Raw genomic sequence first — 20283 nt, 5'->3', positions numbered from 1 at the left:
GATTACATTTTATTTAAATATTTAAATAACTGAGTATTTTAAATAAAAAAATATTTAACATAACTAAATTTTAAATTGTTAAAATAACGAAAATACATAATAAACTTAAAAATTTTATTAAAAGTAAGAAATTATTATAATAGATTTCATAATATTTGAATTAATATTAATTTTATATTTTATAAAATTAATAACGAAATTATGTAATAATAGTATAACTTATAGTTTTATGGATTATGAAATTCAATAAATAGATAAATAATATTGTAAATAACTAATTTTAAATAATAAAAAATTAATAACTAAATCATATTTTTAAATGTTATTTAAAAATAAATAAATTATGTAATAACCTTAAAAATTCTATCAGAAATGCAAAATAATTATAATAGATTTAATAATATTTGATAATAAGAATATGAAATATAAATAAATTCAAAATTTTTAAATACTACTGAAATAATTAAAAATAGATTAAATAATTTCGACGTATTGAAGCTTTCAAATAATAAAAATAGGTAATAAATTTCAAAAAAAATGTTTTTAATAAATAATAAAAATATAAAAAAATATAATATAATTGTAATTGTTAACGTACTAATAATAAAAAACATTATTTCACTTATATCAATTAATAATTCTAGAAAATAGCTTTCAGAAAATTGATATTTATTAATAATAATTTTAAAATCTGCCTATATTTATTATATATTTATATATACTAAAATTTATATTTATTTTATTTTTGTGATAAATTTCAAAAACTCAAACCCAACCTATGCAAAAGCTTTGATTGAACCGGGTCGGGTTTAAATTAGATACACCCAACTTCTTTCCTAGCTCTATTGCTTGAAATTGTTTAAACAAAGCTCGTGTGGTATGCCGATCGGTTCAATTAAGTTTTTTGGATCAATTAGATTAACTAGGGGGTCATTTGGCAAATCTTTTTGGAAAAATCTTTTGGTAGCTCTGATAGTCAAAATATGCATTGAACTTTTGCATTAAGATCTGAGCAGCCTGAAGCTCGTTTAGTTAAGACATGTCTTTCCGTGCATTTTTCTACACGAAGACAAATGAAAAAAAAAAATCTTCATTTGAAACTTTTCAAAAATCACCTGTTTTAGGTTTTTTGCATCTTTTCGATGCATCAACTTTTAGCAGCTAAATCTACCGCGAATCAAATGAGAAAAGACTGAATTATGGTCTGTCAGGCTTATAAATAGCCAGCAGACCGCACAGAAGTCATACCAAACAGAGCCTAAATTTTTTTGTTCAGTTTGGTTTAGGGCCGGCATGGCGGGTTATTTCTTCTGCTTGATTGATTGGGTGTCGGAGTCGGGCTGGTCACTTGGTTTTTGTTTGAAAATCATTAAATTTCAAGAAAACTTCATTTGAAACTTTCCGGAAATCACCTGTTTTAGGTTTTTTGCATCTTTTCGATGCATCTGCCTTTAGCAGCTAAATCTACCGCGAATCAAATGAGAAAAGACTGAATTATGGTCTGCCAGGCTTATAAATAGCCAGCAGACCGCGCAGAAAGTCGTACCAAACAGAGCCTAGTTTTTTTGGTTCGGTTTGGTTTAGGGCCGGCATGGCGGGTTATTTCTTCTGCTTGATTGATTGGGTGTCGGAGTCGGGCTGGTCACTTGGTTTTTGTTTGAAAATCATTAAATTTCAAGAAAAATAAAGATTGGAGGTGCGGGGAATCGAACCCCGTGCCTCTCGCATGCGAAGCGAGCGCTCTACCATATGAGCTACACCCCCACGTTGTTTCCTATAGTTATCTTTGACTTCATAATGACATAATCTCCTCCAATCCAAGGCTAGAACCAATTATTTTTAAATTGTTAAAGAGGAAAATCTAGTGTTTCTAAATTATAATACCTAGTCTTTGTTTATAAATCCTAATTCACTTCACAAATTGTTCCATAGTACTTAGTCCTTTATGTCGGTAAAGGATTCATTGAAATGTGCCGTCTACATTGATGATTCCTTAGGCTGTGTTTGGAAACAATATAAATACGTAGAGAATAAAACGATTTATATAAATTGTAAAATTGGGTTATTTTTGCACCGATAAATTTACCTTCTTACCAAATAGATTTTTTAGCTATAATGGATGTAAGCATGAATTCCAATAAAGCATATGCATTTTTTTTTTTTATCGAAAACCCACTTGAATGCAAATTTACTTCTTTTTTATTGATGTACTTTTAAATCTTATTATCAATGTAAATATGCATTGGTCTATCATTTGTCAATGCATAAATGTAATGTTACCAAACACAAGCAAAAGTGAACCAAAGTGCAAATTTACCCTGAACCGGGATTTACACTTCATTTGCATCATTTCGAAATGCAGCCTAAGAATTGTTTCTAGATTGGATGTGTATCATGTTGTTGAGGCCCTGATGACTTTGTCTTAAAGTCTTTATCCTTAACACCTCCTCAAGTGAATGGTGAGCAACCATAATCACAACTTGTTGTAGAGAAGAGAAAAATGAGGTAGTCCCTCTGTGGCTTGGTTAATGCATCAACTAGCTGATCTCTAGAGAAAATGAAGCTGATGTGAAGAGTTCTATTTGGTAACCAGTTCATGAACAAAATGAAAGTCAATGGCAATATGTTTCATCCAAGAATGGAAGAGTGGGGGCAAAACCAAGTTCAAGAAGAAGAGAGCATAGGCAAAGTACTTCAGAGGCGACACAAGCAATGCTCCTGCTCCTGTACTCTGACTCGGTGCTGGACTGAGACACAGTGTTTTTGCTTGCGGGAGGCCCAAGAAATATATAGAAAGCCCTTTATGGCTTACGCTCATCTGGACAACCAGCCTAATCGGCATCAGAGAAGACCTGAACAATTGCAACTATTGGTGTCGTGGCACTTATTGGGTAATTAAAAGGAGATGAGACGAGCAATGGTGGGCCAAGCAAAGTGATCGGTTGATGAGTAGTAGCTTTAGAGAATGGAAAGCAAGTTTTATCAAATTGAACATGTGGAGAGAAGAACATATATAACCCCATTGGAAAATTGTGAGCAACAATAGCCTTTTTGGGTGTCTGAGTACCCAAGAAATTCACATTTGACAGATCATGGTAGAGTGTGAGGATAAATTTTAGATTATGACATATAAAATCAACAACTTTAGGCCATTGGAAATTGGCCTCATAGAAACTTTTTTGTCCTGTTTTTTGTTGTAAGTTATAATTCTTAATGAGATGTTCAAAACGATAGGTAGAATTACTCATTTGGACTTTTGGACTAAAAGTTATGATTTTTACAAGTTATTTCAAATATATTAAATCCAATGTAAAAAAATTTAGCGATCAACCAATTTTAAGCCATCATAAAAGAGTAGACATGTTTATGGGCCGGGTTTTTACTCTTAATTAACAGATTGTTTAAGGCCCGAGCACGAGCCCGATTCGACCATTGGACCTATAATTTGGGCCCAAACCTGACCCTCATAAAAAGCCCGAAGCCTAGGCCCGGGCCCGAGCCTGAAGTCTAAAGTTCATGCCGCTGATATCGCTGAAGTGGCTGGCTGAACAGAGAGAGACAAAGAGAGAGAGAGAGAGAGAGAGAGAGAGAGATTATAAAGAAAAAATAAAAATTATATATATTAAATTATTAATATATATATGTATGTGTGTATGTATATTATAATAAATATTTATATAAACTAGTCGGGCCAGGCTGGGCTTTTTTGACAAATCCCAAATCAGCCCAAAATACAGTCAGGCTTGATGTTTTGAGCCCGAGGTCAAGCCCACGAGCCTAACTACATGTTCAAACCCGATCAAGATGCGGGGCAGGCCGTCAGAAGTTTGTGTCTAAGCTGTAATATGTTGTGAGATCTTCATGATGATAGGTCACACTTGAAAAACAGATAATTGATCTGGAAGTTAAGAATCTAGGATGTCGAGTTTGTGAACATAATATTTGGAAAATTCTGGGAATGCTATTTGACAACCAACTTTGGGCTATCGTAAATCTATCGTTTTATGACATTTTTTTATCGGAACTCAATTCTAATTTGTAATATATTGTGAAAATTTTATATTGGAAGAATAATTTCTTATTTTAAGTGACTAGAGTGTGGAGTGTAAGTTATGGGTGCCAAATTTTGGTTTTATAAACTAGAAATCTAAGAATCTTGAGGGCAGGGTTCTCATGGGCAGGAGATCCGAACTCGCATTGAGGTCAGATCTCCTGCCCATGTTTATCGCAGCCACACATGGAGAACATCTCATCCTCTACATAGTATTATACAGGGGGAGATGTTCCTTATTCATGGGGGGTAGTGTGTTGTGGGTAGACGTGGGCAAGGTTCTTGTGGACAGGAGATCCAAACTCACATTAAGGCCATATCTCCTGCCCACGTTTATCGCAGCCATCTCCCCCTGCATAATACTATGTAGAGGATTTGATGTTCTCCATGTGTGACTGTGATAAACATGGACAGGGTTCCCATGGGCAGGAGATCCGGCCTCTCACAATACAAGTATTGTGAGCAGGATTCATCACGACAAATGATAGCATGATGCATGATTGGGCCCCAAGAGAATAGATGAATCCATTGCTCCCCACATATAGGTATTGTGAGCAGGTCAACATCGCCAAACCCATTAGTGACAGCATGGTTTTCAAAACCGGACCGTTATTTCGCCAAAAACCATTGATTTGGTCTATAAATTGCTGACCTGGGCAGTCGAATTGTTCAAATCATCCAACAATTTTGGTCATTTTTTATTTTTTATTTTTTATTTTTTATTTTTTTTATTAGAATAGGCCATCCATTCGGTTTGAACAATCAGACCGTTCGACCTGGGAACCAGACCCCTAACCAATTTGTTGTCCGATTCAATTTTAAAACCTTGAATGACATTTTTTTAATTGGCACATAGGTGGTTGCCCCTAGAAATATTAGTCTTTAGTTGTAGTAATTTAAAACCGCCTCTAAAGATTAGATTGACTGCCACTATGCAAGAAGCGTGAAAACTAGGATTTTCCTTCTTTTGCTCTTCTTTTTTTATCATTTCTTCCTCTTCATCCTCTCTCACTCTCTCTCTCTTGACCTTCACACCATCGGATAGAATGCCAATGATTTAGCCAAAGTGTTGAAATTCAAAAGTTCAAGGGGGTTTTGTCAAAAAAAAATATATATCAGGGTGGCTGCCTATAATTTCCCCTTCTAAATATATTGCTTATGAGAACCAATCTCCCTAGAAACTTTTTGACACAATTCCTAAAGAATATCTAGCTGACATGGAAACATCAGCAAGTTTTCTCATGGACATTGGAAAACAGAATTTTCCATAAGAGGTAGTATGAACAAAATATTTTTTAGTAAAACGATGCTATAATACCATGGGCCTTGTCCACCATAGCCTTTAAATCACAAGATTAAAATGGTAATTAATATGGGTTTTCATGCAAATAGTATGAGTTAATTAAAAGGTGTTAAATGTTCCTCTTTTGTGATTTAAGGTCTATGTAAGCATAACATACATAACCATGTACTTTTGTTTGATCACATAACCGAATATGCATTTATCAATATCTAATTAAAAGTCAAGGGAACGTAAAGATGTATTGAAAAATCAGAATGAATAAATATTATTTTAATTAATGATATCAATGGTGTCCAATTGACTTTGACGAGCCAAAGGAAGCTATGCAGGGCATCATGTTGAGAAACTGTATTTTCTAATTAGAGGGCGTTTTTTCTGGATTTTGAGAAGGGGAAAGTTGGTCAATGGAATTTTGATTTTTATTGACTAAGAATTCCATGTTTTTTTTTTAATTTATGTGTGGATCATCGAAAGTTTATTTTCTTGGGTATCACTTACCTTTCTAAATGGATATATAACTTTCTCACTTGGGGAGAAAGTTGTCAACATTTGAATGGAATAAAATTGCCCCTTTTAAGAATTGATTTTTATGGCTAAAGTGGTCATTGCCTTATTTACATGGAAAATAAATGAACATGGGTAAATACACTTACCCAGGTAAGTCTTTCCCAGGAAACATATACCCGGGTTATTAGTGCATTTACCTAGGTAACTTATCAAACAGCAAACAGGGCCTTATATTTAATCATTCTACCTGTTGAGAAAAATTATTTCCATCACCGATAGGGGTAATGTAGGCAGTGTTCGGAATCGCATAAATCTCGTGTACAGGACCGTTTCAGTCCCGTCCATGGGATTTGGTTGCGCTCAGCTGGGTGTGGATAGGACTGGTCCCATCCACACCCCAATTTCTCATCCACGATAAAATCTCGTGGTTGGGGACCGTCCATACTTGATTTTTTACCCCCTACTCCACACTATCCTTGAAAGGCTACCCTATTGTTTGTTTCACATTTTAATCTTTTTGTCAATAAAATATTAATTATTTTACTTAATTTTTTTAAATTTTTATTATTTTATCAATAAAATTATACTTTAAATATTCAAAATATATTTTTAAAATTTTTAATTATTTTACTATTGTTTTTATAAAAATTTAATATTTATTGGTTAATATTAATTCATTGATGCATTTTTTAATATATTTATCATATAAAATGAAAAAAATTATATATTTATGATTAACTATGTAGATCAAGGTTTTCGAATCGTTGTTGACTCGGACGGTCAGATCGCTTTTTTTAATCTATTTGTCAGAATGAGCCATCTATTTGAATTGGACGGTCGGACTGTCAACCCGGAAACCGGTGGCCAAAACAGTTCCATTTCTAAGTCATTTTTTAAAATGTTGGTGTACATCATTCATAAATGTATATAAAATACATGGAATCAAAAAGTATGGTGTGGAATGATCCACACCATGCCTATAGAATGCCACTATGGGTGCAGATTGGTCCAATCTACACAATTTGTCCACAATTCAGAACAACTATAAGCTATGGTATAATGTGGATTTGTCCCTACCACAAGGTATAGTATTGACTAGTCCACACCCATCAATTTCTTCTCCACACTATAAAACACCCCCATAGTTATTCTAATTGTCATGGATATTTCTATATTTTCATCTTACAAATATTTCTATATTTGGTTTTTTTTTCTTGTTTCTCTCTTACTCCCTTTTCTTCTCTAAACGATCAACCAATTGAATCTCCATGCTTCAATAAAATAATCAAATTCCATATGAATACCAAACAGATTCAAACCATTGACTGGTCACTGCAACAAGCAGAAGTTTTTTTTTTTTTTTTTTTGTAAATGAAGTGCTTTGATTTAGATGATGGAAGGGAAAACAATTTATTTGAAAGAAACTTCAGGTTATTTGGAACAAAGTCCAAGTTCTGGTAGGTGAAAAAATAAACTAAAATGTTATTCTAGCAGATAAAAAAAAATTGGAATGTTATTCTGCCATTTTGGCAGCAGCCAAAGGATGTTTTGGCGACAGCTATATATTGACAATCATGCTTTTTGTCCCATTGCTATTCCCTCATCACATCTGGGAGACCGGATCTCCTCCTCACTTATGGCGCCTCACACCGACTTCACATGCACATCTAAGCATGGTTTTTAAAATTGGATTGGATCAGACAGTTAGACCAGAAAAACAGAGAATTAGTCAAATGACCAATTTCGTTTTTCCCCAAAACCATTGATTTTAGTAAGCAAATCACTGACCTGAGCAGTTAACCGTCCTAACGGTTTTGATCGTTTTTTATGTTTTTAAATTTTTTAGTTTTTTTGTTAGAACAGGCTGACTGTTCGGTTCAAATGGTCAAACCATTTGACCCAGTAATCGGACACCTGACCGGTTTGGTGTCCGAATCAGTTTTAAAAACCATGCTTATAAGTTATTATTCATGGAAAATGTTCTCAATGCATGGTGGGTGTGTTTGTGAGGCGCCCATGTGTGAGGATCAGATCCCATTCCCACATCCGGTGTCGTCCACTCGGCAATATTGCATTCTGTTTAACCCCTTTTTGAAGGTTTTGTTTGGATGTCATTCTGAATGATTTCTGATGGAGGCAATGCACTCCTTTTTTTTTCTGCATTTTATGATTTTGAGTCATTTGCAGAAGTTTCTTATGATAGTTTGTTCATGTCAATTTACGTGTCTTTGGGGTCAAAATAAGTTTAATTAAATTTTTGGAAGGTATCAACTGGTTGGTTGGTAAGGCCTTCCGCTGGTTGTTGGGGAGGCTTGTGATCAAATCCCACCTGCACCTACACCAGGGTTGGGGATAGGGATGGACTATCCCATTGTCTAGCCTCATGGACCAAAAACAAAAGATTAGTCTAATTTTTAAGCTGTATTTTTCACTTTTTTTATATTTGTTCTATTATGACAATGTAATTTGAGGATCGATAGAAGGTATATCTGATCCGATTCAATAAGAAATCCAATATATCCGGATTCGATAAGAATTCATCGAATTTTTAAGAGTATGATTCGAATTCGAATTTGAATATCTTATCGGATATCCGATTCAATTAGAATTGGAATAAAAATTATATATACATACATATATAATATATAATATTTCATAATTAACAGATTGAATCGGGTCGTGACGGATCAGATTGGGGTATTTCTGAATTCAATCCATTAACTAAACAGATCAACATTTTTCAATTGGATCCAATTTATTAGGATAAAGGGAGGTATCCAAATCTAACTCTTATCAGATCAGATTCGGATTTCAATCGAATCTGACCCGACTTATTTGCAATCCTATTTATAAATGAATTCTTGCCTTCGGAACATATCAGGGATAGGCAATAAATATGATATTGGGCTTGGTATAGTTAGACCCAGTGTTTTCAACCCAACATTGATCCGATCAGTTGAATCGTTAGAACTACCGTTTAGTTAAGATTTTGGGTCCAATTTGAGTAAAACCTAGAGAATGTTAAAAGACTGTTGACTTGGTCAAAAACCGTTTGACCTGGATGGTTAGACAATTAACCCATTCAACCCAGCGATCGAGTCGCAAGTTGCATACTAACTATGTATGCAAAGTTCATGAGGCCATAACTTTGTACTCTGATGTTAGATTGAGATGTTCCATTTTTTTTTTTTTTTTGATAACTATTTAAGACCTGTGTCCCAAGACACCATAGGCATCTTGATCCTTTTTTTTTTCAAAAAAAAAACTTTTTTAGCCTCAATTTACAAATTTTAATAATTTTTTACAAATAAAAAATTTAAAACTGAATTAAAAGCATAAATTAAATATAACATATTTCATATATTACATGTAAAATATAATTATACATTATTTATATATATATATATATATATATATATATATGCATACATATACATATATACATAAATAAATATGTATATGAATTTCCAAATGGTTGATTTAGCACAGTCTAACCTGTCCGACCTATTCGATTAAACAGGTGACATGCAACCTAGAGGCAAAAACGGTTTGACCTCCGAGTTGTTTTTTAAAATATTGGTTAGACTAAATTGATTTGAATAGAAATTTGAATTGGGTCCATTAGGCTTTTTTCTCTAGATTAGTTGGGTGGGACGTGCAAATTGAAAGACGTGAGACCGAAGGTAGATGTTGAAATGTTGAATTGATAATATGATGCATCATGGATGGGCCGTTGGGGTGGTGCATAAGACCCTTCCAATTCTAGGCTAGGTTAGGTTAGTCCACCAGACCCATCCACCCAAGTAGGGGTCTACTACTATAAAACACTCACAACACTGTACCAATGGACCACTGTAGTAATTGCTTATCATCATGGGAGATGATTCTAGATATATACGGTTGTAATTGCTGATTGGGACGTTGTTGGAACGATGTTTAGGTAGCTGATTCAAACCCATTCACCCCATTATATGTACTTTCATGTCCATACGAACTATTAGCCTGCTTTTGAGCCTAGCCCCTTAATTAATGTAAGGATGTGTTTGAAACTTTCACTTCCCTCAGGCCAAGGTTGAAGAATTTAGACTTTGAGTACCAATCTATTCTTCGTATAACTAGCGCTCCTTACACCAATCTCACAGCATATCCCAACAGTACATTGGAAATCTTTCTCGTCTTTATTTGTTGTTATTCATATAGAGATGTTCTTAATATAGGGTGGGATGTAATGGAAGGTTGGTGTGAAAGCGCTCTGAAGAGAAAATAAATCCCTATTCATAGATTTTAGACCTCTCGCAATGACTTGTTGTCTTCCTCCCAGTTTGTCCACTTGTTTTGGACACGCTGGGTAAGACTGGAAGTAGCAAAAGGACATGGTTTGGACCCCATGATACCATGTGTCGTCTAATTGCTAATTGGGTTCCATATGTGAATTAATCAATGGAAATAAAGGTTATAGGGTTGTTAAGAAATCAATCAATTGGACTAGAGATTATTAGAAAAATATAAATAATACAATATTTGGAAAAGTCTAGTGGTTCGTTTGGTTTATAGTTGAAATTAGAATGATTTATTCCCATAGTCTGTTTGGTTCATAGTCTTAGGCAGAATGAAAATTAAAATTAAAATCAATAAGATAGAATTTCAATCTCATAGAAAGAGAGAGAATGACCATTCTTTCAAATAAGGGAATGTGATTCCACCAGGAATGAAAATTAAATTCCGATTCCACCCAACCAATCTGTTGGAATCCGATTCTGAACCCTTAATCCTGCAAACCAAATGGGACCTCAAACTAGTGGGAATTGTGATTTTAAGATTTTGGTGATGTCATATGTAAAAGGTTTCTCGTTTCTGATTTTTGTTGGTGTTCAAAATTGAGGTAAGGCATGCCACATGCGCCTGTTTTCAGTTTTCATAAATAAATAAATTAAAAGAGCATTAAATTCTCTCAAGTGTAGCTAACTGTCAATACATGGGTTTGTCGTTTGTTCTAAGTCTTCTAGAAGCCATCCCACAGCTAATACATGGGTTTGCTATTTGTTCTAGTTTTCTAGAAGCCATCCCACGCGCTAACCTTTCTTCTCCGTCTATGTCGACTGCAGTACACGCAACAAAGACAAAGACAATCCTTGTAAAAACTAATTGATAAATTACAAAGATATTTTGTAGTATGGACCCGACAACTTGACCTCGTCAGTTGACTTTAAAATATATATATATATATATATATTCATTCACCTGTTTAATTTTTATAAAATCTTTAAATTACCATTTTTTTACTTATTTGATTTCTCTAATAGATTTATGTAAATTCCTATTTGGATTCAATATTCAAATGAAATGGCATAGGCTTCTTTCTAAAATAGGGGCGACCATAAGCTGAGCTTTTTATGAGATTTTCAGGCTTAGTTCAGTCTAAATTAAGTTTCAAGCCGAATTCAAGACTAAGATATAGGTTTGTTTGCTCATCGAGCCAATATCGAACCTAACAAAGCTCAGCTTGTGAGGCTCGCGAGCTTAATCAAGTTTTTACATATGTATATATGTACATAGGGTGTCAACTCTGTTGGATTTTAATCTCATAAGATATTAAATCCAATGGGTTTGATTGGTCAATTACATGAGAAATTGCACCTGCACACTTGGTTGAAAAATCAGTTTTTCTCTTACAAAAAAAACAAACCCAGTTTTGAACTTGTCCCACATTGGATAATTACAAGGATTGTTTTCAGTATTTCAATATGAGTTGATTTACACTCCTTAGAATTAGTAGAGGAGAGTATGGGGATTCGATACCACGCAACACGCGTGCACGCGTGTGCGCGCGTGTGTGTGGCGCAATGAGGCGAACTTTGCTCGCGATGGGCGACTCTGGTTTTGATGCATTGATCACCATTGATCACCGTTGATGAGATCAATGGTCACGATTCGATCGGGTGTGATCAAGAGGCAAAATTCAAAGTTAACAATCACCAATTGTTAACAACTTTTTAAACAGTCACAATGGTTGAAATTGTGACTGTTCAATGTGTCTTTTCTAAACCAGTACCTACATTTTCCTCATACCTCTTCACAAATTATTTAAGGAGCATGAATCAAACTCCAAAACGCACAATTTCGAAATTCACTATCTCTCTCTCTGTCTGGTCTGCTACAGTCTCATAGAAGGTTTTTTTGGAGACTCTTCAACTTTTCTGGTTGCAGATTCTCGCCCAAGGCTCTGTTGTATCCTGTGAACGAATTTGCCTGTAACCCAACAGCAAACTCAGTAAAACTGAGTGGGGGCAAATAACGTTCTAAAGACAGTGTCTTCAGATGCGCCTCAGAGCTTCTCCTCCAAAGTTACAGTGACCCCATCTTCTCCAACAATTTTTAAAACGTTATTCTCAATGGAGGCGGAAGCAAGCATGACTTCAATCAAGATGATGAACCGAGATCTTGTTCGACTATACTAGTTCGATGGAGCAAATTTCAGCCGATGACAATAAAAGATGATCTTCTTTCTAACCACACTGAAACTATACTATCTGCTAGATTCGAATCTATAATCACTTCCTGAACCCACTAACAAAGACTCAAAGAAACTAAAGAATGGAAGAGCAAAATGAGAAGAAGACTCACTTCTGTGCCGATGACACATACTAAATGCTTTATCAGACCGGCTCTACAACTTCTACAAGGAATTTACATCTCCAAAAGAAATTTGGAAGGCCCTGAAATTCAAATACAAAGTGCAAGAAGCAGGTACGAATAAGTATCTTATTGCAAAATACTTTGACTTCACCATGAACGACCATAAACCCATATTAGAGCAAGTTCATGAACTACAGATGATAGTCAATAAAATTCGATCCCTTAACATCATCCTTCCTGAATCTTTCCAAGTGGGAGCAATCATTGCCAAACTTTCACCCTCTTGGAAGGATTACAGGAAGAAACTTCTGCACAAGGCTGAAGAACTTACCTTGGAGCAAATTCAACAACACCTTCGTATTGAAGAAGAGTCTCGAATTAGAGACAGTAGGGATAAGACCCTGACCGATATGCTGAACTCTAAGGTAAATTTTGTGGAAAACGGATCAAAGAAGACTAACCATGCATTACAAGTAAAGAAGAAAGATGGAAACTTCAAAAAGAGCAACAATAAGAAATGATCTTGCTATGTTTGTGGAAAGAATGGGCATTATGCCCGAGTCTGCCGACATCGAAAAGGCGAAACCAAGTCTACAAACATGGTAGAAGACAATCTCGTGGCCATGATTACTGAAGTCAACATGGTAGAATCGTCTTCTGGATGGTGGTTTGATTCAGGCGCCACAGTCCATGTTTGTAAGAACAAGTCCTTATTCAAAACATATGAAGAAGTGACTGATGTACAGATGGGAAACTAAACATGTGCCAAAGTTGTTGGAAGAGGCAACGTAGAGTTGAACTTCACCTCCGGAAAGACACTGACTCTCTTGAATGTTCTTCATGTTCCTGACATTAGAAAGAACTTGGTCTCAGTAAATATTATTTGTAAGAGGGGATTCAAAGTTGTCTTTGAATCCGACAAACTAATCATATTCAAGAATGGGATGTTTGTTAGAAAGGGATATAGTTGTAATGGTATGTTCAAATTAAGTATTAATGAAGGAAAAGTTTCTGCTTATATTGTTGATTCTTTCTCTTTATGGCATGATAGATTAGCACACTTGAATTTTAAATCCATAAAGAACATGAGCAAACTAGGTATAATTACTTATAGTAATGAATCAACTGAAAAATGTGAAATATGTGTAAAATCTAAAATGGCTAGGAAACCTTTCCCTAGTCTTGAGAGAAATTCTCAATTTTTAGAATTAATCTATTCTGACATCTGTGAACTCAATGGTGTATTAACTAGAGGAGACAAGAGATACTTCATAACATTTATAGATGACTTTTCTAGGTACACCTATGTCTACCTTATGAGAAATAAGGATGAAACATTTGACATGTTTAAACTATATAAGACTGAAGTTGAAAATCAACTAGAAAAGAAAATTAAATCCTTAGAAATGATAGGGGTGTTGAATACTTTAAAAATGAGTTTAACTCTTTCTGTGAAGAATTTGGAATAATACATCAGTGTTCTGATCCCTATACCCCTCAGCAGAATGGCCTAGCTGAAAGAAAAAATAGAACACTTACAGAAATGATAAACTACATGTTGTTAAAAGCTAATGCACCCTTAAATCGATGGGGGGAGGCACTCCTAACAGCCTGCCATTTACATAACAGAATTGTTTCTACAGTTAATAACAAATGCCCATATGAATTATGAATAGGAAGAAAACCTAATTTAGCATATCTAAAAGTGTGGGGGTGCTTAGCATATTATAGAGTTCCAGATCCTAAAAGAACCAAATTAGGACTCAGAGCTAAGAAAAGTATGTTTGTTGGATATGCAGAACATAGCATGGCCTATAGGCTTCTAGACTTAGAGTCCAACATAATGATTGAAATTAGAGATATTGAATTCTTTGAAAATAAATTGTGTTCTTAACCTGTAGAAAATGAACCCACAGAAAATGATAGAGAAACTCAGATCTCAATACCTGTTGATAATAATAAGATTGAAATAAGAAATGACACAACTATAACACCTACAATAGGACTTAGAAGAAGTCAAAGACAAAGAACAGAGAAACACTTAGGTTCAGATTTTATCTCTACTCAGTCAATTGTATTTTTGGTTGAGGCTGATAGAGAGAAAATTTTAAATAAAATACCCATTGTCCTAAACATTGAAAATGATCCAAAAACCTATAGTGAGGCCATGATCTCTAGAGATGCTGCCTTTTGGAAGAAAGCTATAAATGATGAAATTGATTCAATAATGTCAAATAACACATGGGTACTAATAGATCTGCCTCTAGGATCAAAACCAATAAAATGTAAATGGGTGTTTAGAAGAAAATACAACACTGATGGAACGGTGCAAACTTTTAAGGCTAGATTGGTAGCCAAAGGATTTAGTCAAAAGGAAGGGATTGATTACTTTGACACATATGCACCAGTGACTAGAACAACTTCTATTAGAACATTTATAGCATTAGCATCCATTTATCATTTATCTGTTCACCAAATGGATGTTAAAACTGCTTTCTTAAATGGTGATTTAAATGAAAAGGTTTACATGGAACGACCAGAAGGATTTGTTCTTCCTGGAAATGTGAAGAAAGTTTGTAAACTAGTTAAATCACTATATGGATTAAAATAAGCACCTAAACAGTGGCATGAGAAATTTGATTATTGCATTCTAGCTTTTGGTTTTAAACATAATAGTGCTGATAGATGCATCTACTCAAAAATCACTGAAAATTATGGAGTAATTGTGTGTCTTTATGTGGATGATATGCTTATTGTGGGTACAAATATGGTTGGCATAAATGAAACTAAAAACTATTTATCCTCTATTTTCAAGATGAAAGATTTAGGAGAAGTAGATACTATCTTGGGAATAAAAGTTAAAAAGTAGAGTAGGGGCTATGCATTAAGCCAATCACATTATATTGAGAAAGTACTTGAGAAATTTAAGCATTTAGGGTTTAAAGAATATAGCACGCCATATGATTCTAGTATAAAGCTAGTATAAAATACTGGTAGAGCAATTGCACAACTTGAGTATGCTAGTGCAGTAGGGAGCTTGATGTATGTTATGCTTTGTACCAGACCTGATATTGCATTTGCAGTAAGTAAACTCAGTCGGTTTACAAGTAATCCCGGTGCAGAGCACTGGAAGGCAGTTGGGAGAGTTCTTGGGTATCTCAAGAGAACCATGGAACTTGGCTTGTTTTATTGTGATTATTCAGTTGTACTAGAATGGTACACTGATGCAAGTTGGATTACTGGTAATGGAGATAACAAGTCAACATCAGGATGGATTTTTGTCCTTGGTGGGGGTGCGATCTCTTGGGCATCCAAGAGACAAACTTGTATATCTCACTCGACCATGGAATCCGAATTCATAGCCTTAGCAGCTGATGGAAAAGAGGTTGAATGGATTAGGAATTTATTATTGGATATAAAACTTTGGCCTAGTCCTATGCTTCCGATTTCCATTTACTATGATAGTGAGACAACTCTGTCAAGGGCCTACAGTGGTACCTACAATGGTAAGTCCAAACATATAAGTCTGAAGCATGAATTTGTTAGGCAACTGATTCAAGATGGAGTCATCACTATAACCTATGTGAGGTCAAGTAAAACTTAGTTGATCCTCTTACCAAGGGTTTAGCCAGAGAATTGTAAGAATGACAACCAAAGAGATGGGATTAAAACCCTTTACTTAGTCACCTGTAATGGTAACCCAACCTGAACTGAAAAGCCATCAGTATTGGGTTTAATGGGTAACAACAAGTTACAACAATGTGACTGTTAGCACTTACATTGAGAAATTTCCCATCACAACATAAACAGTGTTGTCTGTTATGATGAGAGGTTGAGATAAACTCTTAATGAAGTTCTGAAATGTGTCAAATAACGGAGCACATAGTGGAACTTCACCTATGTGAACATAGAAGTGGTGCCGCTTCTCATGAGGGTTTGGGTTTGTTCTCGGGATTGTTCATGAAACCAGGAAAGAAGCACATGGCCATAACAGTGCTGAGCAAAATTTGAAACTCTTGTAGAGATTGAACATTTTTATGTGTATAGGTGTCTCCGATCTGTCTTAAGAGTAGTTGGTTTAAAGTCTTACCACCAATAACTTTGACAAGGCTCTGAGATAACTATACTAACAAGAGGTTTAAGTTGATAAGCATCTTTTGTATGCATAATTGTATCATAGTAGTTTGGATTGAGAGAGAACTATGTAATTGATCAATCAATGTGGGGGATTGTTGGATTTTAATCTCATAAGAGATTAAATCCAATGGGTTTGATTGGTCAATTACATGAGAAATTGCACCTGCACACTTGGTTGAAAAATCAGTTTTTCTCTTACAAAAAAAAAAAAAAAACCCAGATTTGAACTTGTCCCACATTGGATAATTACAAGGATTGTTTTCAGTATTTCAATAGGAGCTGATTTACACTCCTTAGAATTAGTAGAGGAGAGTATGGGGATTCGATACCACGCAACGCGCGCACACGCGCGCGTGTGTGTGGCGCAATGAGGCACACTTTGCTCGCACCCGCGTGACTCGCGATGGGCTACTCTGGTTTTGGTGCATTGATCACCGTTGATGAGATCAACGGTCACGATTCGATTGGGTGTGATCAAGAGGCACAATTCAAAATTAACAATCACCAATTGTTAACAACTTTTTAAACAGTCACAATGGTTGAAATTGTGACTATTCAAAGTGCCTTCTCTAAACCAGCACCTACCTTTTCCCCATACCTCTTCACAAATTATTTAAGGAGCATGAATCAGACTCCAAAACACACAATTTCAAAATTCACTATCTCTTTCTCTCTCTCAATCCGGTCTGCTACAGTCTCACAGAAGGTTTCTTTGGAGACTCTTCAACTTTGCTGGTTGCAGATTCTCGCCCAAGGCTCTGTTGTATCCTGTGAACAAATTTGCCTGTAACCCAACAGCAAACTCAGTAAAACTGAGTGGGGGCAAATAACGTTCTAAAGACAGTGTCTTCATATGCGCCTCAGAGCTTCTCCTCCAAAGTTACAATGACCCCATCTTCCCCAATAACCTCGACTCAACACCTCAACTGCTAAGGGGGACCTTGGCTTGGCACCTCAGCAGTTGAGTGAGGCCTCGGCTCATAACCTCAAGAGTTGAGGAAGACCTCAACAACTAAGGGAGACTTGCAATCAAAGGCAGCCGAGTCGAGCTCGAACTTCTAAGCTTTTGACTAGAGCTAAGCTCAAGCTCAAGTCTCTAGCTTAAAGTGAGCTCGAACCTAATAGTTTATTAGCGAGCAAAGCTCAAATAACCAAATATTCAACTCAGCTCAGCTTGAATCGGCCCCTATTAATAGATATAAATATAAGGTTTAGTTTGGTTTTTCTCAATTTATTGGACAAAGGAGTGGATAGTTTTTATATTCTAAGATGAAGAGACATTCATATGAGTGAAACCAAAGAAGAATTTAAAGAAACATGTTTTTCTATGCCAATGAAATGATTCTTGTTATTTTAGTTGGTTTCACAATGGAAGTAGTTTTGGGTCAATTAGTACCCTGCACTTTGGACCTAGTGCTGCTTTGGTCACTGAACTTTAAAACACGACAATTCAGTATCCAAACTTTCAAACTAGTCGTTAACCAACTATTAAGTAGCATTTGAAAAAACACAAATGCCCTTTAAGTGTCATCTAATTTTCTTTATCAATCATCCAAGCGTTGACAAAAAATGAACAATCCCAATCTTTTTCTCTTTTATTTAAGAAAATTTGAGTCACATCTTAGTGGACATTCTGGTGACCCCAACTTTCATGAATAAAAGAGACAAGGATTTGATATTATTCATCTTTTGTCAACGTTTAGATGGTTGATAAAGAAAATTAGATGACAATCGAAAGATGTCTTTTCAAATGTCACTTAACGATTGGTTAACGGTTGATTAACAGTAGATACTAATTTAACACATTTTGAAAATTCGGATATTGAATTATTGCGTTTTAAAGGTCAAAGACAAAAGCGACACTAGGCCCAAAGTACAGCACGGTATTAATGGAAAATTTTCCTAAAGACTCGATTTTAAAAAAGTACAAATGCAAATATATAGAATGTAAAACCTTATACTTTGTATTGATTTTGTATGTATTTATACTATACATATTTATATGTGTTCTTTTCCAAACTATGAAAATGAAAAGAAAATAAGAAAAGTTAAATTATTTTGATAATTTAACGCATTCCAGCTTAACAGCCATGAATTATTTATTGCAAAAAAAAAGTTACGAGGGTCTTTTCGCAAATGAAGGTTAAGAGGTCGCTAACTATAAAGGGTCTTTATAATTACTGAAAAATAATAAATTATGTATTAATCCAAACAAATTTTCGCCATCATCATCATCATACATGCCTTATCACAACTAAAAGTAAATGGGCTACATGAATCCTTTGGCCAGTCTATTGGACAAATGCTTCTAGAAGGCCCATTAATTAGCCATTACCCAACGATTCTACTTCTTCAACGACAGCTATCACTTCTCTCTCTCTCATCGCCCTCCAGTCTACGATCAGCGGGCAAAGTCTCACTCCTTTCTCCTCTCTCCACACTCTTCATTATAAATTTCGTGACTCTCCGCTTCCTCTTTCTTACAACCCCGTCTTCCCTTCCATTTCTTCAATCCTAATCTCCTTCCCTATCCCTACCAACCCTAGAAGAAAACTAATATCTTTTTCCATATAGAATCGATGTCCGGAGCCCTAACTTTTACCGCCGGCACCGTTCTCCGAATCAGATGTCAGCATCGTCCGATTCGTGCCCTGGCGCAGCACACCACCACAAGGACAAGAACGGTAGATGCGGTCAACCTGTACCAGATACTGCGTGTCAAGGAAACCGCATCGCTGGTTGAGATCAAGGCCGCGTACCGTAGGTTAGCAAAGCAGTATCACCCGGACGTGATGTCGGGATCCGACGACGACGACGAGGGAAGGGGTTTTATGGAGATTCAAAACGCCTACGCCACGTTGTCGGATCCCATGACTAGGGCTTGCTACGATCTCACAATAACGAAAGGACGACGGTATAAGGCCGCCTGTGTTTTAGGTAGTGGGCGTGGGCGGACCATGTCCACCACAAGAAGGTGGGAAACCGATCAGTGCTGGTAGTTACTTTCACTTGTACCCCTGGCCCTGGTCCAAGCCACGTGAGCTCACGTGGTCGTGTATGCATGCATATCCCTAGTCCCTACATTTTATTGTACAAATATATTATTATTAACAGTCTTGCCAACCACACTTGGAAAATTGACAAATTTTTGTACATTAAACTTGGCTTCAAAACCAGAAAATTAACATTACTCCTTTTTCTTAAAACAATACTTCAAATAAGGGAAAATTCTTGATTAGTATCCTATACTTTGACTCGAGTGATAATTTGGTTCTCGAAATTTAAAATGCAATAATTCAATACTTGAATTTTTAAAATGTGAGAATCCAGTATTTGAATTTTTAAAATGAACAATCCAAACCTACTGTTAATAAGCCCGTTAATCAATCATTAAGTAATATTTGAAAAGTCAAAAATGTCCCTTCAATGCCATCTAATTTTTTATATCAACCATTTAAATGTTCTGAACAGTCCCAAATCCTAGCCTCTTATCTTTTATTCAAAATAGTTGGTGACTATTTGGAATAATCTAGAAGCTGTGACTGTTTATTCTATTGTTAATGTTCAAATGATTGATAAAGAGAATTAGATGACACTCAAAGCATATTTTTGACTTTTCAAATATCACTTAACGGTTGGTAAACGGATT

At 35.4% G+C, this 20283-nt stretch overlaps 1 protein-coding gene and 1 non-coding gene across 2 annotated transcripts; one reads left to right on the top strand and one right to left on the bottom strand.

Annotated features, from left to right (window-relative positions):
* Positions 1 to 1691: 1691 nt before the first annotated feature.
* On the bottom strand, positions 1692 to 1764 carry TRNAA-CGC (transfer RNA alanine (anticodon CGC)). The gene has a single exon. It is a non-coding gene; the product is annotated as a tRNA-Ala (tRNA).
* A 17449-nt stretch (positions 1765 to 19213) lies between these two features.
* On the top strand, positions 19214 to 19633 carry LOC148874899 (Chaperone DnaJ-domain superfamily protein). Its single transcript, XM_088963003.1, has one exon. The coding sequence runs from the start codon at positions 19214 to 19216 to the stop codon at positions 19631 to 19633; it is 420 nt and encodes a 139-aa protein (XP_088819129.1).
* The last annotated feature ends 650 nt before the right edge of the window (positions 19634 to 20283 follow it).

This window comes from Nelumbo lutea, chromosome 1 (genome assembly GCF_056320005.1).
Source record: "Nelumbo lutea isolate HS-2025 chromosome 1, American lotus-T2T, whole genome shotgun sequence".
Lineage (NCBI taxonomy): Eukaryota > Viridiplantae > Streptophyta > Magnoliopsida > Proteales > Nelumbonaceae > Nelumbo > Nelumbo lutea.
This window is presented reverse-complemented; position numbering and strand designations above follow the sequence as displayed.

What these genes read in the sequence shown, in the direction of transcription:
- LOC148874899 (XM_088963003.1), top strand. Translation starts at nt 19,214, where the DNA reads ATGTCCGGAGCCCTAACTTTTACCGCCGGCACCGTTCTCCGAATCAGA.